The sequence below is a fragment of the Harpia harpyja genome, chromosome 14 (assembly GCF_026419915.1).
Source record: "Harpia harpyja isolate bHarHar1 chromosome 14, bHarHar1 primary haplotype, whole genome shotgun sequence".
Classification (NCBI taxonomy): Eukaryota; Metazoa; Chordata; class Aves; order Accipitriformes; family Accipitridae; genus Harpia; species Harpia harpyja.
The window spans coordinates 8,816,642-8,843,989 of record NC_068953.1 but is presented as its reverse complement, the minus strand read 5'-3'; the positions used below and the strand labels follow the sequence as shown (position 1 = coordinate 8,843,989).

Genomic DNA, 27,348 nt, shown 5'->3' with positions numbered 1-27,348 from the left:
TTCTGTATTTCTGATCACATTGCTGAGACCAAATTGACTTGAAGGGCTAGGTTGACATTAAATTGAGTGATAACTTCTGCATTGAGATGGGCTGGTGTGACAACCCAATTGGGGCATCCCCATGGCAGTGGCAAAGAGCTTTCAAGCTGCAATATCGTTACTATTTAAAGAGGCTATAAAAATGCTGAGATGAGTCGAGCATCTTTCTGTTGAGCTGGAACAGTCTGAAAGGTATCTGGTTCTCCCTCTTGAGCGAGTGGGTGATTTCCAGAGACCAGGTGGGATAGGATTTCATCATTATTTTTTCTCAGAGGAAAAGATAATTTGGGAGTGAAGAGCAGGAGTGTCACAACCCATCTCAAGAAACAGCCTGTGGAAAGGCAGTGGGATATAAGCTTCTCTGGCATGGAAGATGAGTCTTAGTGATAAAAAATAATTGTTAATATTAACTGAAGGCAAGTGTGAGTATGCCTCTACTTTGCAGAGCACTTCTTGAACAGAACATGACACTTGACTTAAGTTTAAGATCTGAGTAAAAAAAAAAATCCCAGAGAAAGCCCGAGTTGTTTAACTGGAGAATCCAGGCTATGAGCTGACAGTCAGGCAAACTCTTTGATGTACCTTGATTCCAGTTTACAGGAAGATCTGCAGTTGCTGTCATAAGTCCCTCTGAGATTGCTATCTAGTCTGCATTGTGTGGGTACTTACTTAATGGTTCAAAGTACAAGGGTTGATATTTATATGGTTTTGTTTCCTGTTTTCTTCATAGCCTTTCATGTATGGTGACTACATAGCCTATGACTGCTGGCTGGGCAAGGTCTATGATTTGAAGAACCAGGTCATCCTCAAGCTTTCCAATGGAGCCAGGTACTACTTTCTGTTGAACACTGTCCCCCTTGGCTTTCACAGTCCTGATCTATTTTAGGAGAACTAGGCTGGGCTTCATTCACATACTGATAAGTTATCTGCTTGCCTTATCTTCAGATGTAGACTAAGAATACATCTTTCTCCGAAAACATTGAGATTCATTGTTCACCCTCTGGAAAAGCTGTTAGCTGGAAGGTGGCAATTTTTTTCAATCCCAGCAGATCAGTGCTCCAGAACTAAAGCACATTGGTCTTTAAACTGTGCTTCTCTTCTGGAAAAGTAGCTATTTAAAATGGATTGCTATTCTAGACCTTTTCTCGGTAGGAGAGCATAACTTCACTGAGATGCAGGGAGGGTTCTTACCTTAAAAGAAGGTCTGTGAAAGTGTAGAAACTCGCAGGCTAGTGTTTTTTATCAAAGATAAAAAAGCAACCCAAGATTGAACAGCTTTGCTTTTACACTGCTATTTGCAACTGTATTAGGAATGTTTTTTCAATGAAGGCATAATCCAAAGTCATCTCTCTAGAGAGATTTAACCAGAGATACTAAAAGAAATATCTGCTTAACTTATTTCTGCAAAGCCAGCAGAAGGATCTGAATTCTGTTCCTTGTGCATGTCAGACAGTAACTTGTGAGCTAAACCCCTATGAATTCACTACATTCACTCTTACTGAGGCCTGTCTTGTCCAACAAACTTTTTTTTATTGATGCAAGGGAAGGAAGGAACCAGTGGAGGGCCAAGAGGCTTATGGGCCTGGCAGCTGGGGAATAACCCATCTGTCTTGTAAATTGAGTGTTGACATTGATGTTTAAAAAAAAAAAACCCAAACCCACAATCCTGCAGCCAGCTCTGAGTCTTTCTAAGAGAAGCGAGTAATGCGAGAGCTAAAACAGATGATTGGTGGATGCGTCTGTGATTTTGATTGTTTCAGCGTTCGGTTAACTCAGACTGGAAGACTGTTACACATATGTTAAACTGGGAGTGAAAAATAGCTACACTTCTCTATCTGTATCGCCTGCAGTTACTGGTGCAATATAAAACCTTGCTTGGTATCTGTTACCAGCTCATGCATAACTATGTAAGATGAGGTAACTGTTTTCAAAATCTCTTCCTAATGAATCATTTGAAATCTCACCAGAACTCACTCTGGAAATGAAGCTATTGCTGAAGCAAGTATACACAAATTGCCTTTAGGTTCCAGCATCAGTGTGAATAACAAATGGGACCTTTGCAGCAGGCAAATCTTGTCTAGCACCCTGCATATTACTTAATTTTTTTTTTTTTTTTTTACGTGCTGAATGGAACCTTTAGATACCAGGCAGTGCTTTTATAGCTTGTCTATGACCAGTTTTGCTCTGGACCATAAAGGCTCAGTGATATACTGCTGGGCATATGGACAGATCCCCTCAGGCAGTGTCAGTTAATTTGGTGCTGTTTGCTCTTGAGGTGGATGGCTCTGGAAATGCAGCTGTCTCTTGTCTGTTTTCCAGGTGTTCTATGAGCACAGAAGATGGAGCCAAGCTGTATGACGTTTGTCCTCACGTCAGTGACTCGGTGAGCTTCTGGTTCTCCTGAGAGTCTTTTTGATCAACTTCATCCTGTAAGCTTTTTGTGGAGGAGGGAGGGAGAAGTAAAAACTATAGGCACTTACTAATCCTAAAAATTAAAAGATGCATCACAGCTGAAAAACACTTCACTAGATCTTCACTTGAAATAAGTGTTACAGGATGTAGCTTAAAGGTAGTATAAATGAGCAGGTTTTGAGGAGATATTACAACTAATATATCCAACTGCTTTCCTTGCAAACAACTTGCATAACAGTCAGATGGCTGATGTCAAGGCAGTTCACTGTCTGCTCATTATATCTGTACATGCTTGAAAACGCTCTTACTCCATTTAATGCTTTCAGAATTGTTCCCCTTCTGGAAAAGGGCATATTGTTTAAAAGGTGTTCTGCTAGAAGCGTGTTTCCAGATCATGTAAAATACCGTCTCTCTTGTTGTTGTAGTCCATTGCATTCTCTGAATGGAGACCTGCCACCATACTGGCATGTTTCAAATCACGTGGTGAGGAGGGGTTTGCTAGCTTTTGGCTAAAACATAAAGTTCCCTGTGTGATGATGGAATCTAACCTCTCTCACCTTCAAAGGCTGACGACGTCTTGCTTGTTCTTCCAAACAGCATCAGTAGGGCCTCGCTGCACTCCTGGCAGCGGTATTGGGAGTTGACTGAGAATGGCGTCTAATTCTTAAGAACTAGCAATGTAGTCAGCTCTTATCCTTCCCAGCCTTCAAAGCAAAGGCCCCTTTGATCTAAAAAGATCTAAATTTGCACTTCTGTTCAAATTTGATGCCTCTTTCTTGAAAAGTAAATGGAATATCAGTTTAATAGGATGTGCTGCTGTGGTTTTCTTGTTCTGTACAGAAAAAGAGTGGTCTGTTGCTAGATATTCTCCAGTATCTTAGTCTCTCCTACTTTGGGTGGTGCAGTATGTTTTCCACTTCCTAAATGAGTGTTGTAGCAGCATCCAGCTTCTGGTTACCCAGTTTTGAGATGCCTTGTTTTGAGTCAGGCTGCCTTTAAAGTGTACATAGTCCTCTGGAGACTTGCGGTTTGGTCTGAAACGTGAGTTGTCTCCACTGTTACTCTTGATCCCTTACTCAGAATTGCTGTGTGTTAGATACTTACCTGACTTAGATCTTGTTGCACTGCTCTTATCGTTTCTGACAAATTACAAGACTTGATACAGTTTTATGCTTGGTATTTTATCTATCATAAACTGCTCTGTCCGCCCCCACATTCTGAATCTTCAGCTCATCAAGTCACTCTAAATATCAGTGGGAAAGGAGAGCAATTGTTATGTTTACAGTCCGGTTTTGTTTTCAAAGAACTATCATATTAAGTAATCCACCTAAGACAGGAATAATACTTAGAAACTTAATTTGATGAGCAGAGGAGTGAAGGCAGGCATCCTCTGGCTCTGAAAGCTGTAGGTGCTTGAATTAGAGCATGGAAAAGATATGGGTGTCCTTGTCCAGGACTCAGCCCACCTTGGCTACTTTGTTACTGAGAACATTTGTGTGGAAACATGCGTCTTGCTTCTTGCAAGTATCTTTGCTTCTCCCCCACTGAGTCAGTCCTGTTCATATGTGTGACAGAGCGGGTTGCTATAGGAACTGCTGGGCAGACTTCAGGAGAGGAATGAGCTTCAGGAGATGGGCAACTTACAGACTTTACCTTTATGGTTAATCTTACTGATCACCAATGAGAGAAGAGAAACGCCAGAATCTTAAATCTGAAGAGTCCTTTATGCTGTTTTTTCCCCCACAGGGTCTCTTCTTTGACGATTCATATGGCTTTTATCCTGGGCAAGTCCTCATCGGGCCTTCTAAAGTCTTCTCCAGTGTGCAGTGGCTCTCAGGTGTGAAGCCTGTTCTGAGCACAAAGAGCAAGTTCAGAGTGGTGGTGGAAGAGGTAAGGACTGACAAGCTGACACATGGCCACCTTCTGCACAGAACAGTCCCTGGCTGGCATTCTGGAACAGAGTCAGCTTGCCATGGTAACCTTCCAAGAGCAAATGCACTGTGGCTCTGTTCTTCTGAGGTGACAAATTTCTCATTGTGGACTGACAGGACTTTTGAGTGTCGTTTGGCTTTACCTGCCAAGGGTCCCTACCGGCACCCTGTAAGGTGATCGCATGCCAGTACACTTAGAAGCTAGTACTGCTGATCATTAGGGTAGTAGAAGCACCTCTTCTATTGAAACTTAATGTTGCATGCTATCCAAAAAGGGAGAAATGTTGCTGACTCTTTGCTGAAGGAAGGAGCAGCTCCAAGTCCATTAGCATGTCTCTTTGTGACGTTGGACTGCTGATTTGTATGTACTTATAGCTTCCTTCGCAAGCCAGACATAGTCTTTCTTGAAGCTAAAAACTGTAGAAGCTCTTGGTGTTGCCAAGAGCCATGCTATGGGAGCACTGTAGTTGGTCCTGGATGTGGTGAAACTGCACTTGGCCACCTTAATTGATAAAAGCAGGTTTGCCACTTTCCTGTGTGTAAACATTCAGATCCTAAACACTGGTCTAGGAAAGCCTCTGAAAAATTAAATTGCTTTCCCTCTCTTACATTGTAGGTACAGGTGGTAGAACTAAAGGTTACTTGGATCACTAAAAGCTTCTGTCCTGGAGGTACTGACAGTGTGAGCCCTCCTCCCTCTGTAATCAGCCAGGAGAACCTGTCCAGGTGAGATTAGTTGAAAACCCCTTTTCACTCCCAGCACCCAGGGCCTGCACAGACTATGGGTGATATGCCTACCAACTGATGAGAGACAACACTGCTGTTTCCAGTGGGTTTTTTGCCTTGTTGTATGCCTGTATGTTCCAGAGCTTCAAAAATGTGAGAGAATAGCTTCCAAATGAGTTTAGCAGACGCTTGAGTTACCAATACAGGGGCTAGAATCCCAGCAATCCTCTCCAAGTACTCTCCAGCTGACAAATGCATAGAGGAAAGTGGTGTCTGGCAACAGCTCACTTCTTCCCGTGTCCTTCCACTCGTGTCTGAAGCAGGCTGCATCTTCTAACTGTGTGTGCAGTAGGCAGCTCAGGTGTCCTGCTCTGGACCCAGCCTGGTGCTGAGGAAGCATCTGGTGCCCTCTGCAGGCTGCAGCTGCAAAAGTGGGCTGGACAAAACTCAGAAAAGTCAGATGAGTAATAGCACAATGCAGTGTAGTTCCTGCCTGGAGCTCATAAGGAAGCTGGAGGAGAGGAGCTCTCGGATGACAGCAGAAAAAAACAATGCCAACTTCAAATGTCTCTTGGCAGCTGTCCCTGGGAGGGGGAGCTAGAGGGAGAGGAGTGACTGATGTTCTAGCCAAACCCTTTGTATCCCCACCCAGTCCCTGGTGAGACTCCCACTCCTCCTTTAGAATTGTGTGCCTGGAAAAGATTTGGTGTGGTGTTAGCTTCTGCCACCCCAGAATATGTGCAGCTGGCATGAGGTAATGCCAGCCTTGTGAAGACCCTGGTCACTGCTAGGTTCTGTTACTGCTTTTGCACTTTGCTCATGGCTGTCCTCCGGTTCCACCAGGGTAAAGCGTCTGGGGTGCTTTGACCATGCCCAAAGGCAGCTTGGGGAAAGGTGCCTCTATGTGTTCCCAGACAAAGTGGAACCTGCAAAAATCACCTGTGAATGTCCTGAGAGGAACTGTGTCCTGGGTGAAGGATCAGTTGCCAAAAAGGTGAGTTGAGGGGTCGAGGGAGGCATTGACTTCTCTAAGCGTTTCTGGTCGCTGTGGCTTTTAAAGCAGAAATCTTCCTGGTAGTCATGTGGTCTGAAATGTGAGTCTTGAAGTGGTGGTTGTGAAGAGTAATGGCTTGTTCTTGCCAGCAGCGAAGTCACCTTGTACAGCAGTCTGACTGCACTGGGTGAAGCATGCAGCTAATGCCATGAGAGAACATGAACAGGACCTTGAATGTAGAGGTGTCACCTTGCAGGGGTCAAGCTGTGTCAGAGCTGGTGTGCTCTGACAGCTGGGACTGTTAGACACATGTCATTTTCATTAGCATGACCTCAGGTTTCTCATGGAGCTGAACTGTTCAGTTAAATCCTTGCTACAGTGAGACAAGAAAGAAGTCTTTGCTTCCTAGGCCAAATGAGTCATGCTATGGTTTCTACACGCTGGCTGTAGAGCAGCAGCGTTCCTAGAATAACAGGATATCATCAGTGTGGATGGTGACCTCCCTGCATAGCTGTGTCTGTTACATAGATTAACTTTTGCAGCTTCTCGTAACCTTTCATAAAAAAAAGTTCAGAACATGCTTAAAATAGCCTTAAGGAGCAAAGCTCATTTTCCTTGGACTGCTCCTGAGTAGAGCAGTGGTGAGATGCTGGTTTGTAGAATATTCTGGTGCAGGTGAAATGTGCAGAGGCCCGTGGGGTACTGTTTTCCTCTGTGTACAAAGCTAGCCATTCCCCAGGTTGGCTGGCAGCTTGCTGAGTGTGCAGGCATATTGTTTGACCCGGGTCTGCTTTCTGTAGGTGAGGCGGCTGCTGAAGAAGCAGATAGTGAAGATCATGTCATGTTCCCCTGAGTCTCAGGGTACCAGTGAAGCCCCTGATAAAGAGTCTGCTGCAGCTGCTGACCAAAAATCAGAAGAGCTTAAGCCTGGATCAAAGTGTGAGCTGGATGACTCTTCCAACAGTGCACCGAGTCCTGGGGAGAGAAAGGAAGAGCAGCCTGAAGAAACGGGGAAGGAGAAAGGGGGAGCAGCAGCACGACAGCAGCAGCCTCCCTTTCTGCTGAAAGACGAAGGGTCATCCGACTACCGGCTTCAGTCTGTGGAGCAAGATGCTGACGATGAGGCAGCTGATGACACTGATGACACTAGCTCTGTCACCTCTTCTGCTAGCTCCACTGCCTCATCTCAGAGTGGCAGCGGCACTGGCCGCAAGAAGAGCATCCCCCTTTCCATCAAAAACTTGAAGCGGAAGCACAAGAAGAAGAAGACCAAGATTTCACGAGAGTTTAAGCCAGGAGACAGGTGAGTTGGATTTCCAAACCCAGGTATACTTGCCAAAATCTCCCTTATCGAAGTTCAGATGTAAACCACCTCCTCAGCTTGGGTGAAGGATGGTGGTGTGCCTCATTTTAGGACACTGCTTGGTAGTAACCACAGCGATTATCTTGTCATGACTGTGCAGTGGCCTGTGTGAAATCAGTTTGGTCTCAGTCCAGCTTCTGATGAAACTGGGGCCACGTGATATGACACTGATGCTATTCTATTTCAGCTATGCCTCAGGGCATCGACAGAGTATCTGTGCTGTGCTAGACTCTATGCAGAGAAAGAGACAGGTGAATAAAGATCATACAGCTTAAATATGACACTAATTGGTTACCCCATTGGCAGCTTCTGCAGAGAGGCTGAGGATAGACCGTGCTAGCAGGAATGGACAGCTTATCCTCAGAGAGCTGTCTCCAGATCAGCACGGAGGTCTGTGCTGGCAGGGGTTCATGCTGCAGTGGTCTCTGTTATCCTTACTCTGCTCTGGAGAGAGATCTGCAACTTTTGCCAGCAGTATACTTTATATTGGCTTTTAAATTAACAAAGTGCACTCCCTGAGAGCCGTGGAGGAATTGATTTCAGTAGCTTGGGGGAGGGAGCATTGCATGTATCTGCCCATTTCTAGATAAAACTGGATCTCAGCAGCTTTTACCTAACTTGAGAACGTTTAAAGTGTTTTCAGGGAATGCAAAGGTATCGGACAGCTGGCTAGTCTGTCTTGCTGGCTTCCCTTGGCTACTTAGCTGTATGCAGATCCTGCATCAGAAATGAACTAGTGCAGATATGTTGAGAATCCTCCCAGAAAAGTGACATTATCATCATTCAAGGGATCCAGTAGTTGAAGGCCATGAACTTAATTCACATTTTGTTTGGATATTTTAGCTTTGCCTGTGTGCAAGGATAGTTGTTGCTTTAGTCCTTGTGGGTTTTGGATAAATTGGGTTTGAAGGTCACAAACATGAGCAGAGCAGTATTTGAGTGGAAGGAAAAAACGGGGGAGTGCATGATAAAGTGCCTGGGAACTGATTCTCAGTTCACTTTTCACTTCTTGCTCTCCTGCTGAGTGCCTCTACTTCACTAAAGATTTTGCTGAGGAGAGCTTAGCGAGTACACCTGGTAGCTTTCTGCAGTGTACAGGCAGTGGGGAGAAATCCCTGTGACAACACTGAGAGATTCCTGTGCTGGATTTGGGCAGCTCTGTACAAGGAAATGCAGAGATCAGATGTTGGAACACTTTGCAGAGATGACCATGTCACAGAGAATAAGAAATACAGGATTTTAAGCACACTTTATGAAACCCCAGCTGATACTTTAAAGGGCATATGTGGCAGCTGGTCACAGCTCAGTATGAGGGGTCTTCACTGTTTGAATATTCAGATGAAGCTGGTGAGACCATCAGTAGGTGTGCTGCCAAGCACTGCTGAGAAATGCAAAGCGGATGGGCTTGCTGCAGTTAGTCACCAGATCTGATGTGTCAGCTCATGGGCATCTCTGACTGCAGGGGGCCAACTCAGCATGTGGCTTTACCATCATTTAGTGACCTGCTGCAGCTCTCTGGGCAGCACATAGACCTCTGGCTATTTTTTAGTGCGCATATACAGGGATTTTTATTAATGTCAAGTCGTGATTTTTGTTTGTGAAGCTGCATAAACTGTGCTGCAGACAGGACTCTATCATTTCCTTGGGTGGTGTGCCTTTCCGCTCTCCCATCCTCAGCTGCATATGCCCCCACTTCCCCTAAGGAACCATCTGTTGGCATGCCACCCACCACACTTGACCTGTTACAGAGTTCCTTCTCTGATAATTTCTGCTGTTGAGTGCTGGCCCTACTAAAAACTTCATACTATTTCTACTTAAAAATATTCTCTGACATTCATAAAAACAGTGCTGGAGGAAAACAGTTGTATTTGTCTATTGTATCTTCTTTATGGTTTGACTTGAAACCAACATAAATGCAGCACTTGTGTTATGTCTGGAAGGCCTGGCCAGCAAAACAAAGACAAAATTTAAAATCAGCATGGGATTCAATTTGTTCTGTGCTGTAGGAGACATGAAAATGGTGGAGGGCTCATTAGAAGAGCCTGTCCAGCTAGACTGCAGCTCTGTTCCTCCTGCCCTCCAAGCAACTTGCCTCTTCAAGCAGCTCTGTCAAGCTCCACAGCAGAGTACCAGCATGTGGTCCATTGTTGCATGTTTGGGTTTCATTTCTGAGCTGCAGAGACACACATGTATGTGTTTGAACAGCTGGGAAGGAGACTTGTCTCCTTTAAACAAAATCCTTTTGCTTTACCCACATTCAATGTGTTGCCTCTTTTTTTTTTTCTTCTTCTTTCTGGAAGGGCTGAGATGGATGCTGCTTTATCTTTCCTTTCCAGTCCCATGCTCCTAGCTTCAAAGACTCCTCAGAGCTGCCAGGCTAGAAGGTGCTTCAGTGGAGAAGATCTTAAGTTTCAAAGTATTTGAAGTTCCTGTCGTGCCTCTGCCAGGGGTAGAAAGTGGGTGCTGGTAGATGTTAATTTGCTCCAGTAGGAATAAAAGTGAGCTCAGCATCAGCTCCCTGGAAAGTAAGTCCTCCTGCAATATAGACTTGTAGCAATGTAACATCTGCAGTGATTGAGAACCCGTCAAAGCAAAGCCTGCTGTGTAGCTGCTTCCACTGGGACTAGATGGGGTTTCCTGACTTGCTTCCCAGCCTGCTGATATGTGTACCTTTGTGTTGCTGAGATCCATCTCAATTCCTGATGTTTGCAGCATCATGTTCTGGTTGTGCTCATGCATGTTCCCTCTGGTAACTCGTTTTGCCTTTCTGTGTTCCCAGGGTTGCTGTAGAAGTGGTGACCACCATGACTTCAGCTGATGTGATGTGGCAGGATGGCACTGTGGAGACAAACATTCGCTCCAATGAGTTGATTCCAGTCCATCATCTGGACAACAACGAGTTCTGCCCTGGGGATTTTGTGGTGGACAAAAGAGGTATTGGGTGTCAAAACAATGCTCTCCTCAGGGAACAAACATGCTCTTAATTGCAAAGTATTCTTCAATCTGGATCTCCTAATGTACATTGTAGCCCTTTTTATGGTAGCTGTTAAGTAATACTCGCTTGAGGTAGGCACAAGAGCCTAACAAGAGACAGTGATTCAGCTGACTTAACATGAATGCCAGCAGAGAACCATTCTTTAAATACCAAAGTTGAACTATGACAACAGGCAAGGTGTGGAAGGAATAAATGCCGAGGAGCAAAGCAAGGATTCTCAGTATTTCTGTAGAGTAGAGGTGGCCCACCTTCTCCTTGAAAGTGCAATGAGAAAGAGCTCTGAGCTCTCTCGCAGAATGAGGGGAGAAGTTAACAGCTCACCTCAGGCTGCTTTCTCTGTATCGCTTGTATGTCATGACCCTCCATTTATTTTCTTGGAGGGTTTTGGGATCCAGAGGTATCTTCTTACATCCCTTTTCTTCACCAAACCAATTGGTTACGCTAGTGAGGGTCACAGTACGAGTTCAAGGAGACTTAGAGCTTTTGGATATGAAATATTGATGGCTCACCATCTGGCTCTCAGGTCCTCTTCTTTTCTAGGAGGGGTAGACCCTCAGCAGTGGGGAGCACAAGGTATTGTCAGGTTGGGAAGAGGGAAATCTGGCTTAGCAAAAAAAAGACAGTTTTGCATGACCATTTCTGATGACTAAATAGTCTGACTGGTCTTGTGGGTTAGGCATAGTTTGCAGAAACTAAAGTTATCCATCAGCTCCAGCTCTACCATTCTAGTTTGGCCTCTGGGAATCTGTATTCCTCTGTCAAACATACTCTCCAAGCAGTCTGGGAAGCCCGCAGTTCCTTGCATCCCCCTGCTAAGGATGCCAGGAGGTGGATCCCTGTCAGTCAGATAAATCTGAAAGATCCAGCACACTGGTATCCAGATATAACAGCCCAAGCCTAGAGAGGTGGTCCAGGCCCAGCTTTGATGCCATTGGATCCCCGATGCACGTATACGCACATGTATGCCTGCCTGCATCCTGCCTGCCTTCTGCCTTTGTTATCCAGTCCATTTTTCCAGAGGAGCAAAACTGTTGTGGGTGGCACTTTCTAGATTAAGAGCTTGGCAGCCAGGGCTGCTCTCAGGGAGCTCTTGACCAGCCTGTCCAGAAACCCTTGGACCCTTGGACAGTCTTGATGCAGAGCTAATTTGGAGAGCAGAGCACTAAGGTGACAATGTGTTTTCTCTTGGTGATAGAGCTTGAAAGTGGTCCCAAAGTGAATGTGTTCACCCAGTCCAATGCAACATCATCTTACTTTGTCATCACTCCATGCCCCATTAAAATGCCACTCATTAGCTGAGTACAATTTTGACCTTGTAGGAAGAACTGATTTTCCTCAAGCCATTCACAAATGGAAGGTTTCAGCTGTGAGAGCTTGGGAGCTGACAGCCTCAGTTGCTGTGCAAAGTCTGTGCTCCTCCACTTAACTTGTCTATTTTCTTCCCTACCATTGTGACCCAAAAGCTCAGAGCTCCCAGGATCCGGGGTTATATGGAGTTGTGCAGTCTGGTGACCATATTGGCCGTACCTGTGTGGTGAAGTGGTTCAAGTTGAAATCCAGTGGAGATGATGTGGAGGTAAGTGCAGGAGCCAGTGCCTGTTGGAACCAGCTAAGAGAAAACAGCCACAAAACAGCACAAGCTTCACACAAACACAGATAAGCCTGGGAGTCAGCTCTGCAGTGGAGTTTGTCCTTGGGGATGGGAACAGCAATGTGCTTTTGGGCCTGGGAGGCTTAGCTAGAGGTGGTGTCACTTCATATTTGTAGATGCCCGCAAGGCAGCGAAGACCAAGCAGAGGTTTTACATCCCATAGTCAACATCAGGCTCTGGTAAGGATGAAGGTTTTTGCTGAAGTTGTCACAGACAGTTGATTACTTGAGTTGACTATAAGAATTTTTCCTTCCCATGTCTTTGCTAGTTCATGGAAAGAGAATCAATCTATTGCATGTTGTCCTGCTTGCCACTGCCAGGCACTATTGCCTATAGTCAGCCTGAGACCTTTTTCTTGGGGCTTATAGGAATGCTGTATTATGCAGAGTCTTGATAGACTACAGTCTAGTTGGAGATGAGAGGGGGACTCAAAGCACACAAATCTGGTGTACTGCTTTCTGCCGTAGGATGGGAGACCACATTGTCGTAACTGAGCAGGGCGCTTTACATCCAGAAGCAGAACATCAGTCTGGCCTGGGATTGTGCTCTGCTTTATCTATTTCTCATTATTTGTGGGCTTCTAGCTCTCTTCCTCCAGGAGAAATCAAAGGAAAGATGTCTCCTATTAACTGACAAGTTTTTTGTCAGACACTTCCTGTTGCCTTGGATCGTTTCAAAAATAAACTCTAACCCTTTGGGCCCCAGTGAGCTGCTTTGAGAAATCTGGTTGCTCAGAAGGGAATAGAATGTTGCTCTTGCATGTCTCGTGATCATAGTGACGTGGAACCTGAAGTAAAGGTGAGGGTGAGCAGATGAGACAGAATATCTCCTTCCTTTCATTGTTGTGCTTTCATTGATGTGCTACAGGATGAGGTGACAAGAAGGGCCATTAGCAGCTCCTTGCAGGCTGTTGGAGCAACTAAAAATTAACAAAATATAACACTAAGTACCTTCAAGTGTTGAAGATGTGCTGTGAAGGTCAGTGCAGCATCCTGGGGCTGACATGTTTGCATTCTGTCTCCGATGCAGCTGATCGGGGAGGAGGAGGATGTGAGTGTGTATGATATTGCTGATCATCCAGACTTTCGCTTCCGCACTACTGACATTGTGATTCGCATTGGCAACTCAGACGGAGCCACAGCTAAGGAAGATGAGGTAGGTTCTGGGCACAGTTATGTGACCACATTGTCACCAGGTATTAGTGGAGACACTTGAAAGAGTCAAAAGCAGGGCCTTAGGCCCCACACAGGCATCCTAAACTCCCTAGCTTGCTAGTTTTGTATCAGTGTCCCCTGCTGTCATGAGTAATACATCAAATCTCTAAGTCTGGTGGAGGTATAACCTTGAAATCCTTTGACCTTGGTGACAGATTCTATAGCAGAGCAAGAACAAAGTTGAGACAAGAATTGAACATATGCCTGAGGGTTTTTGATAAAACTCTTGCTCAGGATTTCAGAGTAACTTCTAATATGAGGATATTCTGTGGGCTCCTGAGCAAGAGCGAAGGTGGATTTGTTGTGAAACCAATATTGCTTGTGTCCTGGTTTCAGCTGGGATAGAGTTAATTGTCTTCCTAGTAGCTGGTAAGGTGCTATGTTTTGAGTTCAGTATGTGAAGAATGTTGATAACACATGTTTTCAGTTGTTGTTAAGTAGTGTTTAGTCTAAAGTCAAGGATTTTTCAGCTTCTCAAGCCAAGCCAGCGAGAAAGCTGGAGGGGCACAAGAAGTTGGCACAGGACAGAGCCAGGGCACCTGACCCAAACTGGCCAACGGGGTATTCCATACCATGTGATGTCACATCTAGTATAGGAACTGGGGGGAGTGGGGGCGGGGGATCGTTTGCTCGGGGACTAACTGGGTGTCGATCGGCGGGTGGTGAGCAATTGCGCTGTGCATCATTTGTACATTCCAATTCTTTTATTATTACTGTTGTCATTTTATTATCATTATCATTATTAGTTTCTTCTTTTCTGTTCTACTAAACCGTTCTTATCTCAACCCACAAGTTTTACTTCTTTTACCGATTTTCTCCTCCATCCCACTGGGGGGGGGGGTGAGTGAGTGGCTGCGTGGTGCTTAGTTGCTGGCTGGGGTTAAACCACAACAGCTCGGCAAAAGAAGACTGGGGTTCTGGTTTTCATCTGAGTTATGTACGTGTTAATTCTATTGAGCTGATTGATCTCCTGGGGAGGAAAAGGGAACAATTTATATTGTAGAGGATACACTCTTTGCTAGGAAACAGGCTTCCTTACTGTGCAGGGAAGACCTCCAGCTTTTGAGACTGCTGCCCTAAAAAAGGGTTAAAAGGTATAGTGTGGCTCTTCTTGTGGTTCTAGTTTCAGCAGCATGAAACACATCTGAGCTTGCTCAGCTGACCTAAATAACCTTCCAGTGCAAGATACTACTTACTGTGCACACCCTGTGCCAACTGTGACTTGTCTGTTCATGCCTGCACCCTCTCTGCTGGGAGAATGTGCTGTGAGCCCCTGATGCTGGTGTTGGAGTGCAGGGGCTGGCAGCTGGCACCCCACTAGAGGGCAGCCCCATTCAGGGCAAGGTCCTGTCCCCTCAGTGGCACAACCCCAGCAGTGCTGCCTGCAGAAAGGCCACAGCCTTGCGATGGCCCTGGTCCTGATCAGAAGTCAGGATCTGCTACCAGACCCCAGCCCTCCTGGTCCTCTCCTCCTTGGTGGGGGAGTTTTCCCCACTTACATGGCAGTGGTGTCAGTTTTCTCATGGAAACCCTATCTTCTCCCCCTTGGTGTGGGACCCCAGGACTCCTGCCCCCTCTGTGGCAGGCTGCAACCTTTGCTTTAGGTGGTCTCCAACTGGGGAATACCTGTTTCTCAAAACCTTCCTGGCTGTGCACTGAAATGCCTGGGAAAGAAAAGGGACTGACAAACTATTCTTGTTTCCACAGCCTTCAGTTGGACAGGTGGCTCGTGTGGATGTCAGCAGTAAAGTGGAAGTGGTATGGGCTGATAACTCCAAGACTATCATTCTACCACAGGTGAGGTCCTGTTCCAGCTTGTGATATCCCTGTAATTCTTAGCTGAGTGACAAGTTTTGGTTTTAAATCCTGGGTGCAGAGAGATTCACTGAGTAAGGGAATCTTGCTCTATTTATTGCTGCTTTCCCATACGATAGGTTGGCTTCCCAATTCTGTTAGCACAAGAAAATCCTTCCTTTATCAGGAGGACCGGGCAACTAATTGGTCATCACTGCTCCTTGAATATAGAGGATAGGAAAGTATGGGCAGACTGTTGCTCCCTTCACATGCTGCACTGCATGTTCACAGCTCTGACCACAGCCTGGCTCCTGGCCTTCAGCACCTGCTGCTTTGCAGAGGGGTTTGCAGAGCTTGGGGATTATCAGTTCTGACTTGAGCCCAGGTTCACTGCATTGCCCAACTAAGGCACTGCTGAAAGACAATTGCTTGTTCTGTCTTGTTAAATGGCACTGTAGTTTTCTCTGGCTAAAGAAGCTCCTCCAGGAGCTGGGCTAGAGCCACAAGTTGTGACCTTAGCTAACCTAGGGATCAGAACCAAATCTCTTGCCAGGGTGGGAAGGGAAAGTAGTTGAATGCAAACTTAAAAATACAGGTATAGCTACACTAATCCACTTTACCCCATTGATTTGTCTTCTGCGTTGTTCTAAGGTTTTTGTTTTACTGTCTTATCTTATTCACTACTCCACATACAGTTTCATCCTGTGTCTCTTGTTGCCTCAAATTAAGGCAGCCTAAAGAGAAGACCTGCTTCTGTAGGGTCCCATCTCCATCACTGTGGCAGAGAACACCACTGCCTCTGCTGCAGAGATGCGTTTGCAAGTGGAAAGTACTCGATCAAGATTTCTTTTTAAACCAAGCAGTTCTGCATTAATTACAGTAGAATAGTCAATGCCTGCACTATGGCAGTGGACTAGAGCATTACAAAGCAGGCTGCTGTCTCTCCCTTCCCCCTGTTGTCACATGTGCTTGGATCACAGGCACAATCGGAGGTCTGATGTGCGCTCCACAAAGGGTTGTTCTCACACTGCGGTGCTGGGGCTCTGCAGCAGCTCCTGCTGTGTCACGCCAGTCCCTTCGATTCTGCTTGTCTGCGTAATTATGGGAGTTGGGGAAATGTCAGGAGCGTGAATTATCAGTTGGTAAAACCATGATTTATCAATGCCTGTCCATGTGCCCAGAGACGAGCTGTCTGGGTGCTTTTTCTCAGCTCTAAAAATAAAGATGGCATAACTGGCTAATTAACTTTCCAACTCAGATTTGGATTAGCTTTGAGGGCAGGGAGTTTTGATGGCTTTCCCTGCCTGCAGTCACTTCTGTTGAACCCAGCTAACCTCTGCTGGCTGCCTGTTTCTGAGTGGCACAGGACTGGCTAAACAGCGCTGGTTCAGTTCAAGGCTTTGACAAGATGACTGAGTGTCCATGTGCTTTAGCCTCTGGGGTCATATCTTGCAAGATTAAGAGGATTCTTGGGCTGTCATTCAAGTGTCAGAAGCCTGTGGATAAAATGCTCCATCTTGTAATTCTTAACACAGCCCTATAAAGTTGTTCTTGCTCCCCTGCTTCTATGCTGGTGCTCGTAGCTGGAGTATGTCTGTAAGCCTCTGCAGGGGGACCTTGTGAGAGACATAGCATGTGCAAAAGCGTGATTATGAGAGGTGAGGCTAGATGGAGTGTGGATAGGTTCAGCTTCCAGCAGTGAAGGGGGAAGAGAATGTTTTATGTAAGAGCTTATTCAGCAACTTGGATTAGGCTTCATTGTCCCAGCTGAATTTTAAGCAGTAGTGACATACAACAGCTAAAGCAGCGTAGCAGGGCTCTGACAGCAAGTAGTGTGTGCCACAGAAGAAGAAAGCTGGTATGGGAATGTTTTCCTGGTTCCAGCATTGTCTCTGTGGAAGGACAGAGTGTGGAGGCAGCCAAACCAAGGCTCTGTGCCAACACATTTGCTGGTGCAGAAGCAGGACTAGAAATACTAACTCCATGCACAATACCCAGTACCTTCTGAACTAGCTCTGCATTCAGAAACCTTGGGGTATCCAAGTAGCTGTTTGGTGCTCTCCTTGGTGGCTGGATTTCAGCCACTGGGATGGCTGCAGCCCACCTAGAACTTGCCCTAGTTTTTCCCCAGTGCCCTACTTTGAAAGGTGGAGGGTGGGGCTATGCTGATTCATAATCTGTGCTGGTCATGATGAGCATGTTACTTGGATCAGACACAGTCCACCCGGTATAGATGGAAGGGGTTGAAACAGCCCAACAAATTCTAGCTGGGAGTTCCCTTTTCATGGGGAGAACTGACTTGCCTGTGTTGAAAAAACAGCTAAAACTCCATGCTTTAACCTAACTACTCTGCTGTCTTTTGTAACTCTGCTCTCCTTTAGCACTTATACAATATTGAATCAGAAATTGAGGAGTCAGACTATGATTCTGTTGATGGCAGCACCAGCGGGGCATCCTCTGAGTGGGAGGATGAAAGCGACAGCTGGGAGACAGACAATGGCCTCATGGAAGACGACCACCCAAAAATTGAGGAGTTAGAGCCTGAGGAGCCAGCAGCAGAGGAGGTGAAAAAAGTAGAGGAACAAGTCCAGGGAGCTGTGGCTATGGCAGTTGCAGATCTTGCTGCAGAGAAAGCTGGCAAGGATGGAGCCCCAAAGAGCTTCCGGGAACTAAAGGAGGCCATCAAGATCTTGGAAAGCCTGAAAAATATGACTGTGGAGCAGCTGCTGACTGGCTCTCCCACCTCCCCAACTGTGGAGCTGGAAAAACCCACTCGGGAGAAGAAGTTCTTGGATGATATTAAAAAGCTGCAGGAAAATCTAAAGAAGACCTTGGATAATGTGGCTATTGCAGAGGAGGAAAAGATGGAAGCCATGGTGGAGACGGAGAAGAAAGAAGAAAAAGCAGAAGCACAGACACCAGTGAGGTCAGAGTGGCCCAGTGAGACACCAGTGCTCTGCCAGCAGAGTGGAGGCAAGCCTGGAGTCACCTTCACCAGTGCCAAGGGCGAAGTCTTTTCTGTGTTGGAGTATGCTCCAGGTGAGTGTGTCAGGTCAGGCCAGTGTGGGGTACTCTGTCCTTCACTGCTGTCCTGCAGTGTTTCTGCTTCTCCAAAACATTTGCTTCTAAGGCCTTTTGGATTCGGTATCCTCTCTTCTTCCTAGTGCTTTTCACAGCTCATTAACTGGGGAGGAGAAATTAAGACAAATTTTGTAGCACAATCTGTTCTGGGACCTAAACCTGGCTTTCAGATGGCATCTCTAGGCACTACTGTAACTTCTCAAGCACAGAAGTGGGCTTCCCTTTTTTCCACGTTGGAGGGCTGTGGTGATCAGTCGGTTTCCATTACAGATACTTTCTTGAAAGCTGCAGGGTTTGTTCAGGCTTTTTTCAAGGATGAATTAGTTGAGGAGCAGAGCAGGAACAGCTGGTGTTCTTGGGCTAGGTGTCCTTGGTGGGTGAGTGTCCTTGTTCACTTGCACCAATGTTAATCAGCCAAAAATAAAAAAGAACATCTGGTTGTGTGGAACATTGGTGACAGCGGAGCCCAAGGTGCTTGGCGAGCTAGCTAGCTGGGACAGACCTGAGAAGGAAAGGTGGCCAAACTGTTCTGAACCTGCAGGTGTATATAAATAAGAATGGGGAGCTATGCTTAGGTTTTGCAGAGGAAGGGTCATCGCTTTGCAATTGTCCCGGCTGTGGGACAGGGCTCCTTGTTGAGGCACAGGGACAGTGTGGTGTGGGACCATGAGAACAGGAGGTGCAGGTTGTGGCTGCTGTACAGTATGGGAAAACCCAAATAATCTCTAGGCTGCCTCCTGGCTCAGCACCAAAGCAAGTCAACTCTTCCCGATGATACATTTAACACATGGATAGATTTGCCTTCACAAGGAACCTGTGGCGGTTTCCAAAGGCATGCTTTAATCCTCTTCTCTTCCTTGCTCCACAGATACCCATGCCTTCAAGAAAATGGAGTTCCAGCCCCCAGAAGCAAAGAAGTTCTTTAGCACTGTGCGGAAAGAGATGGCTCTCCTGGCCACCTCCCTGCCTGATGGCATCATGGTTAAAACCTTCGAGGATCGAATGGCAAGTGCCTGCTCTCAAATGCCTGTGTGTTAGTGCTGGGGTCAGCATCCGGATTGCTTTCTTTGGAATTCCCTGCTTAGCCTTAATCCTTTGCATTAGAGCTGCCGGAATGTGTGCAGCATGTGAAATATGGCTGTAATTACTCTAAACGGCTGCTTTTGCATTCCCCAAGTCAGAGTGGCAGACAACGGGGAGTTCTTCATTGCAGGAAGCCTGTTTTGGGTGCTTTGCGCACTGGGCTGCCTGTCCTGCTGAGCAGGAAAGGCAGGTGGGCAGCCAGCAAGGGGCTGGTGTAACTAGTGGGCAGCTTGGGGATTGCTGGCTGTCCTTGAAGCCCTGCTTCAGATCCGAAGGCTCGCTCTGCTGTCAGGCTATAGTAGAAGTGCAGCTTCTAGGGGAAAGGTGCCCTGAGGTGTGTTGCTTGAGCTGACTCTTGCAAGGGCTGAGTTAATCACATCCCCTCTTTCCCTCTATGTAAATACAACCCTGCCAAGGTTTCACAGTGCATGGCTTATATTGCCTTTCTCCACAGGATCTCTTCTCAGCACTTATAAAAGGGCCCACGCGCACACCGTATGAAGATGGCCTCTTTCTCTTTGATATCCAGCTCCCCAACATCTACCCTGCTGTCCCGCCTCTCTTCCGCTACCTCTCCCAGTGCAGTGGGAGACTGAATCCCAACCTGTACGACAACGGCAAAGTGTGTGTCAGCCTCCTGGGAACATGGATAGGCAAGGTAATGCTTTCATCCACCCATCCGTGGGGAGCAGTGGTTGTGCCAGGCTGCTTTTGGAACAAGCTGCTTCCTACCAAGCCAAGAGTCGTGGGTGACTTCTGGGCTCAGGTGGTGCTTGAGCTGTGGGTGGCTTGGGCTTTGGGCTCTGTTTTAGATGTCTGGAGCAGGTAACTGCTGTAGTTTGGTTTCTTCTGGGACCGTATTTGGCTCTCGTCTGTCCTTCCTTGATAAGAAGCCTGTGGTAAGACCAGCTGGGCTGTGTCACGGTTGGACAGAGCAGAGATGCAACATCAGTGTGGAGTGTTCTTTCATGGTTTGGATGCCTGTCTCTCACACTGTGGACAAATCTTGTAGTGTGGCACAAAGTCTAGCTAGAGATTTGGAATAAACAGAGCCAGGGAAGGTGCTGTGTTTTGGGCAGGTAGATGGAAAGGGCAGCTGGGGAGAGGTTGCAACTGGTGTCTGGTGTGTAGGGTTACACCGTTCCAGGCAGAACTGGCCTGATGGGGTGCAATGCTGTCAAAAAATAAGACAGATGGGTTGGTACAATGGGACACTAGCACATGAAGCGCTTGTTGAGTCAGTCCTTGTTCCTGCTGTAAGCCACAGGACCTTAGTGATAGGAATGAAGAGAAACTGGGGCCTCGCTTCACCTAACAGTTATCACAGAGCAAACTGATGGTGCTTCAGCCCTTTAACACATTTGTATGTGCATTTCAGGGGACAGAAAGGTGGACCAGTAAATCCAGCCTCCTTCAAGTACTCATCTCCATTCAAGGTAAATGCTTCTGCAGAGTCTGTGGGACAGGAAAAGGCGGAGGGAGGAGGTGATGCAGGCTTGGAGGGGGGGGGCACACAATTGGGATCTGCCATGCCAGTTGAGTTAGTGCTGCCTTTTGCTCTCACCTTGCTGGACAAAGCAGTGTCCTTATCTCTCCAGTTCAGCAGTTGAAGCAGGTGCAAGCTTTTCTCATGCCTTGATTTTTGGCTGCATCCCAGGTCTCTGATACAATGCTTTCCTTCTCACTGCGGCAGCTAAGCACAGAGCTGTTTTGCTTGTTATTCTGAGCTGACAAAGGTGAACTACTGTGTCCTCAGCCGGTTACCAAAGTTAGTTGAAGTTGCTAAACTGGACTTCATTTGCAGGACTGTTTTTTATCCCCACTGAGTCACCCGCCCATCCTACACTGGGCATGTTTTTGCACATGATGATGGTGTTTATGCTCCTTCCGAAGCAGAGAATAATCAGGGGTGTGTCTAGACCAGCCCCAGGGCTTCCTGCCGTAGGGCTTTGCCCTGCCATATCTAGTTTGGGAGCAGACAGACTAAATCAAATCTCTTCCTCAAGGCCAACTTTCTGTGTGGGGAGCCCAGGCATGTGACTTGAGAAACCTTTGACACAGAGCAAAGGCTCCTGCCTCGAGTCAGCAGGCAGCTCCTGCTCCTCTGAAAGCCTCACAGTCCACCTGTATCCTCCTGTGGAGGAACGACACCATGAGAAAAGCCTTTTCTCATTTACAAAGCTGAGGATCCAAGTTTAGAAAACGAAATACTAAATGTTTTACTGGAGCAACTTGGTGCTAGTGAAAAATCTCCTCTCCACTTCTTACTGCTGGGGCTTTGAGAGACTCATGATCTCACCTCCACCAGCTCTAATGCAGTTTGTGGCAGGCTGCCAGCAGCCTGGCAGTATTGGTGCCATTGCTACATACATGTAATTACATTAGACCAGAAGCAAGCAGGAGAAAGCTTGGTATGGGTGACTTGCCACAATATTCACTGTCTTAGAACTGCACTGTCTGAACTGCACTGACTATGCTGGACAGGATAGGACCTTGCCAGCTCAAAGCCTGTTACTGAAGTTTGGCCTTTGTTCTGATTAAGAGGAGGAGGAAAAAAAACTAATTAAGAAAAAAAAGCTTTGGGTGTGTTTGTGGGGTTTTTGCTACAAGGGAAGGGAAAGGAACTGTGAAACCTTTCTCCTTCTGCCCTTTTGACCTCCTCTGCTGTTGCGTGCCTTCTGCATTGCACTCGTGGAAGACTATTCTTGCCAGCCAAGGATCTTGAATGCCACACTTGGCAGCATCTGAGATCCCTGCTGCACTAGCAAAAGGCCACAGACTCATTCACACGAGTGCTCCCCTTGCGATACCGGTCCATTGCATCTTGCAGGTTCCTGGTGGTCCACCCTGGCCTCTGCTACCTTCTTGAAGTCAAAGCATGGCTTCCATGCAATGCGTTCTCCTGCAGTCCCTTCCCTGCGCTGCCTGCATCAGTGTGGCTGCAGGTGAAGCTGGTGTGATGCTATGACCCTTGAATCTCAACCACCTTGGCAGAAATCAGGGCCCAGCAGTGTCTGCCTCGGATGGCAATTCACAGTAAAGTTCCTCCCTTAACCCTTTGGTCTCCCCTTCTCTTGGCAGGTCTCATCCTAGTGAATGAGCCCTACTACAATGAGGCAGGCTTTGACAGTGACCGGGGCCTCCAGGAGGGCTATGAGAACAGTCGCTGCTACAATGAGATGACCCTGATCCGGGTGGTGCAGTCCATGATGCAGCTGCTGCGCAGGCCAGTGGAAGTCTTTGAACACGAAATCCGTGAACATTTTCGCTGCAATGGCTGGCGCCTGGTGTCCCGCATCGAATCCTGGCTGGAGACGAACGAGCTGGTGGAGCGGAGCCACGAACAGGCCAACGGGGCAGATTCTGTCTCCCTTCACTCTGCCTGCGGCACCCTGGCCGAGAGCCCAGGAGACAATGCGGGGTCGCTGGGGGAGTACGGCAGCAGCTCGGAGCAGGGGGCTGCCGCCGAACTTTCCGACTCCGCACTCGACGGGAAGGAGGAGCTGGACGAGTCGGAGTTCACGACCTCGACGCCCAACGCTGGTGATCTCCAACAGTACTCAGACTCGGAGAGCACAGGCCAAGCCAGGGGGGTAGACCTGGCCAGAGACCGAACGGACGAGGGGAAGGCTGCCCAGGACTCTGCCTTGCAGCCTAGTGTGAAACCAAAGAAAAGGAGAAAGAGCTACAGGAGTTTCCTTCCGGAGAAGAGTGGTTACCCTGATATTGGGTTCCCCCTCTTCCCTTTGTCCAAGGGGTTCATTAAAAGCATCCGCGGTGTCTTGCAGCAGTACCGGGCTGCCTTAGCAGGGGCCAATATCCCAGAGTGGACAGAGGACAAATAAACCATCAGGTTAGGGACAGGCAGGTGCAGGGGAGAAGGGAAAGCAGCAGAAAGGAAATTGGCAAACGCTGTTACCAGTAAACTGGCTTCTCCTTCCAGCTTTTCTTCCTCAGCTTGGTTTGTTCCAAAGAAGGTGGTAGGCTTGATTGCTCCTCCGAGGAAAGGTTGTCTAAGCATGAATAACTCTTTGCCCCCAGCCCTTCTTCCTTCCCCCTGTCCCATGTACGTGCTCCTCTTGCGAGTTTGACCCTGCAATGGTAAGATTTGAGACCTGCACAGAAGCAGTCTTGCAGCCACGTTCCCTCTGCACTTTCATCTTGGGGCACCTTTCCACACAAGGACTCTTCCCACCCAGCGCTGCACCCAGCAGTTTGTTCTGCTGGGGCTCAAGCCAGGAGAAGTCATTGCTGTAGTATCTGGAAGTGAAGGGCAATGCCCTCCCAGTCTTTCATTTTTCTCTGCGTTACCATGGGTTTTATGAAGTCTACCCCAGCTTATATGTACTTAGACATTGGATTGTGTTTGCATTGAAGTTGTCTACACCATATGGAGTTGCTCTAGTCTTAGTTGTTCACCGATAGCTACGAGTTTCTTCTGATCAGGACTTGGTAGGCAAAACCAGAGCTCTGCGCTAGCACTTGTGCTGCCCTGGTAGTGCTGCAGGGTTTCCATCCAGTTCTGTAGCTTCTGGTCGGTCTTCTGGAAGCAATTCTAGCCATCCTCACTTCTTTTTCTCCAGGGTAAGGCAAACTTCCCTTTCCCCACCATGCATGCCTGTCTTCTAGAAATACATGGGATTCAGGGTTCTGCCCTTATTACTTAGGTATCTGCATCTTTCGTTCCCAGCCATCCTGGCTGTCACACAGCACTACATCTACCCCTGGATCTCGTCCTCGCCTGGGCAGGCGGCAGAGAGTGATCTTGGGGCGTATTGTAGATCTAGCAGCTAGTCTGGATGGTGAACCTGGCATGGCTGCTGCTTCTCCGTCGTTCAGCTGTAGATGGGTTTTTCGGAGCTGTTTGAGCCAGGGTACCCAAGGGAAAGGAGCTGTTGTGTCGTGACAAAGTCCTGTTGTAGCAGCAGCAGTTTGTGACCGTTCCTGTGCTGTTACTCAGCCAGCAACTGGAGCACATCAGACACTGATGCGGACTGTTATCAATTCCTTCCCTTGCCAGCTGTTTCCCATGGTGGCCTGGGTCCACTGTGGCTGGCAGCGTTGTGGGCACAGCACATGCTATCCCTAATCTCAACTGCAGCACTGCTGTGCCACTTTGGGAAATGGCTGGCGGGATCAGCCCGTGTTTCAGCAGCAAGAGAGCTGTCTGAGCTGGTGACCGTGAGCACTTTGAAGCAGTGACTTGCCAGAGTCTCCTGGTCAAGACACCTTCCTGAAGCCTCTTTTTCTGTGTGCACGCACGCACTTGCACTTCTGGAGCTGGGAGATCGCACTCCAGCACTATTGCATTTGCCCAATGTTTAGGCATTGGAGAAGCACCCTCTTAGCATCCATGTGGAGCACAGTCTGTCAGGGAGAGTCCGTTGGTCCTTCCAGCCAGCACAGGGAGCCAGTGGTGCCAGGCTTCCCAGGGAGGAGTTGGGCTGAGCAGTTGGCTCTGCCAGAACTAAGGATGGAGACAAAACTCTCCTTTGCTCTTGCTCAATGTGGCTGTCTCCCTTCCCCCCACCCAGGCCAGGATCTGGCCTTCTCGTTTTGAAATGGAGAACAGCAGGCGAATCTCAGCACGTTTGCGCAGTGCTTTCTGCTTCTTGAAATGCCAGGTCTGCACCCACTGGCCGAAATCCCCTCACCCAGCATCCTGCGCCTGCGATTTGCAGCTGCCCCTGTGATGCTCCAGAGCCACGAGGCTGGCTATGCAAAGCCCTTCTCGTGTCACCATCCGCTGCTGGCATTTTGGAGGGCACGTCCTGCTCCTGGCACTCTGGAGGAAGCAGAGCTTAGCTGTGAACAAAGACCTGGGCTTGCAGAGCTCTCCAAGCACTGGTCTGTGGGTGGATCGCCTGTGGAGCAGCTCTGGCCCTGCTCTGGCAGGGAGGAGGTCGGGCAGTGTGGCAGACCCCCATCCGGGGTGCAGAGATGCTCTGAGCCACAGGCAGGGCAGCGTGAACTGCATGTGTAACTCACAGCCGCTTTCTGGCTGTGGCTGGTGCTAAATGAATGAATCCCCTTTGAGCAAGGAGCGGGGTGTCTCCAAGATATAAAGGGCTGATTGGGGCAGAGGGGTGAGGCTGTAGCTTCGGGGCAGGGGAAGGGCAGGCAGAGAGCCTTGTTCCGCAAATGATTAAACCTCTTACCCGACAAAATTGCGGTTGGTGGTCTACAGACGCTGACTTCCTCTGTCCCCTGTGCCAGGCTGTGGCTGTCCTTAGCCCCACCAGCCAGGGAGGGAAGGAGAAAACCCTTTGGGGCTGGGCCGAGCTGTGGCTGGGGATGGAGGGACGGAGGAGCTCCAGGGTTCCCTGCTTTGCCCACCCTTTGCTCTCTGCAGCTGCCATCTCATGGGGAAGGCGGTCAGGCTGCCCACCCGCCTGGGGAGGAGGGCAGCTAGCCAGCCAGCGCTGCTGGTGTGAGCTGCTCGAGTCCTCCCCTTTGCCCAAGAAGTCTCTTTGTTTCTTCTGATCGTAATCAAGAGCTTTTGCACAGGTTCCTGGGGCTTCCTACCTACGAGCTGTGTATTGGCCTTCTGGGAAGGGGATGCTACTCCTGGGCTGCCGCCACCCCTGCCATCGCTCGCTCTGTAGCTGGCTGTCCCAAACTGAGGCGAGGCGTGCACGGAGGTTTACAAATTTTCTAAAGCTTTTGATAATGTGAAGCTCCTGGGTGATGAGGTTGGTGGTGAGCACACTGCAGCTATGTAATTTTTTGTGTATGTATGTAATATTTAAGGGTAACAAAATTTAAAAGGCTAAAACCTTAAAAAAAAAAATTTAAAAACACACAAAAAAAGCCAAAGCATGATGCATATTGTTAGCCTTAAAACTGGCTACACGACTGTGTGATGTACAAATGAGAGCAGCCTGTAACTGTTTTAAGTGCTGGGGTTGGGGAAGAAGCATTACAAAATCAGTTTGTAGCCTTGATTCTGTACAGTATTTAATGAAAAAAAAAAAAAAAAAAAAAGACCTGACTATTGAGGCCATGCTTAGAGGTGTGTCGTTCACGTGCAGATGTGGATGCTTGGTTGCTTACGATATATGTATAAAGTGCTGTGTGACCATTAAAACTTTTTTTACCTGCAGAATTTTTTTTGTTTGGCTAACCAAGGTGTAATAAAGGAGGGAAGATGACTTGCCATTAAATTTTGCCTCTGTGAGTAGTTCTGACTGTTGTCTCTTTCTTTTCCCCCCTCCCCACCACGCTTTTGGCACTTGCCCCGTCTCCAGCGTGCATCCCTGCGCCAGGGTCTGGACTGGACGGGGTCCCGCTGGCTGAAATCAACTGCATGGAGAAGGCAGGAAGTCCGGAGGGAGCCAGGCAGATCTGGCAGCGAGGGGCTGCACCCATGGCTCTATAAACTAGCTCCCCAAAATCCTGATTCACAGGGCATCTGTTGGGCTTTTTTTTTTTTCTTCCTTATTTTCCCTGCTTTTTGCTGGCACGCGGTAAACGCAGGCTGCCCGGCGGCTCGGCATGTGCCGCAGCATGGCTGGCGGCTCAACTGGCAGCTGCCCCAGCAGACGGGGCCAGACCCTGGGGCGAAGCAAAACCCTCTGCAGATCCCCCAGTCTGGCAGTGGGATGGCTCATGGGTGCTGGTACTGCCTTCCCAGCCCTTACCTCAGCGCACAGGTAAGTGTGTGATGAGATGCAAACGCAGCCATGTCCAGGCTGCTGGGGCCAAGGGACTCCTTGCACCTCCTGGGTGCTGGTGAGGTGTTTAACCCTCACTTGCTGTTTGCCCCCGTGGCTGCCCTCCCTCGCCCCCCCTCTGCCTGCAAGGAGAGGCTCGAAGGGTGCCAGTGCAGGCAGAGGAGATGGGCAGTGACGCCAACGTTTTGAGACTTAATGGCTTTGCTGGGGTTGTTCAAAACCAGCAAGCATCTGCCTCTTGAGGGGTGTGTGGCAGCTGCTGCCCCCTCCTTCGGGTGGCAGGAGTGTGGGGCTGCGTGGGGGGAGCTGTCCGGGGCTGTCCTGGAAGAGCCCGTGGCTGCTGGCTGATGGGGTTTGGAGGCAGTTGGGTCAAGGAAGAGACTTGTGCGGCA

The 27,348-nt window shown here is 48.1% G+C and overlaps 1 protein-coding gene across 5 annotated transcripts in view; it reads left to right on the top strand.

Annotated features, from left to right (window-relative positions):
- UBE2O (ubiquitin conjugating enzyme E2 O) overlaps positions 1 to 26,463 on the top strand; it is a 66,887-nt gene extending 40,424 nt beyond the window's left edge. For 4 of the 5 annotated variants that reach the window (XM_052808674.1, XM_052808677.1, XM_052808678.1 and 1 more), the window contains 15 exons: positions 770 to 867; positions 2,359 to 2,422; positions 4,198 to 4,341; positions 4,999 to 5,108; positions 5,952 to 6,102; positions 6,903 to 7,405; positions 10,245 to 10,399; positions 11,924 to 12,036; positions 13,141 to 13,266; positions 15,033 to 15,122; positions 17,501 to 18,158; positions 19,069 to 19,205; positions 19,738 to 19,941; positions 20,662 to 20,719; positions 22,365 to 26,463. In XM_052808674.1, coding sequence (XP_052664634.1) covers positions 770 to 867; positions 2,359 to 2,422; positions 4,198 to 4,341; positions 4,999 to 5,108; positions 5,952 to 6,102; positions 6,903 to 7,405; positions 10,245 to 10,399; positions 11,924 to 12,036; positions 13,141 to 13,266; positions 15,033 to 15,122; positions 17,501 to 18,158; positions 19,069 to 19,205; positions 19,738 to 19,941; positions 20,662 to 20,719; positions 22,365 to 23,128 — 3,375 coding nt within the window. In that variant the 3' untranslated portion in view covers positions 23,129 to 26,463. The remainder of the gene's footprint in view (positions 1 to 769; positions 868 to 2,358; positions 2,423 to 4,197; positions 4,342 to 4,998; positions 5,109 to 5,951; positions 6,103 to 6,902; positions 7,406 to 10,244; positions 10,400 to 11,923; positions 12,037 to 13,140; positions 13,267 to 15,032; positions 15,123 to 17,500; positions 18,159 to 19,068; positions 19,206 to 19,737; positions 19,942 to 20,661; positions 20,720 to 22,364) is intronic. The other variant, XR_008238340.1, reaches the window with a different exon arrangement.
- The last annotated feature ends 885 nt before the right edge of the window (positions 26,464 to 27,348 follow it).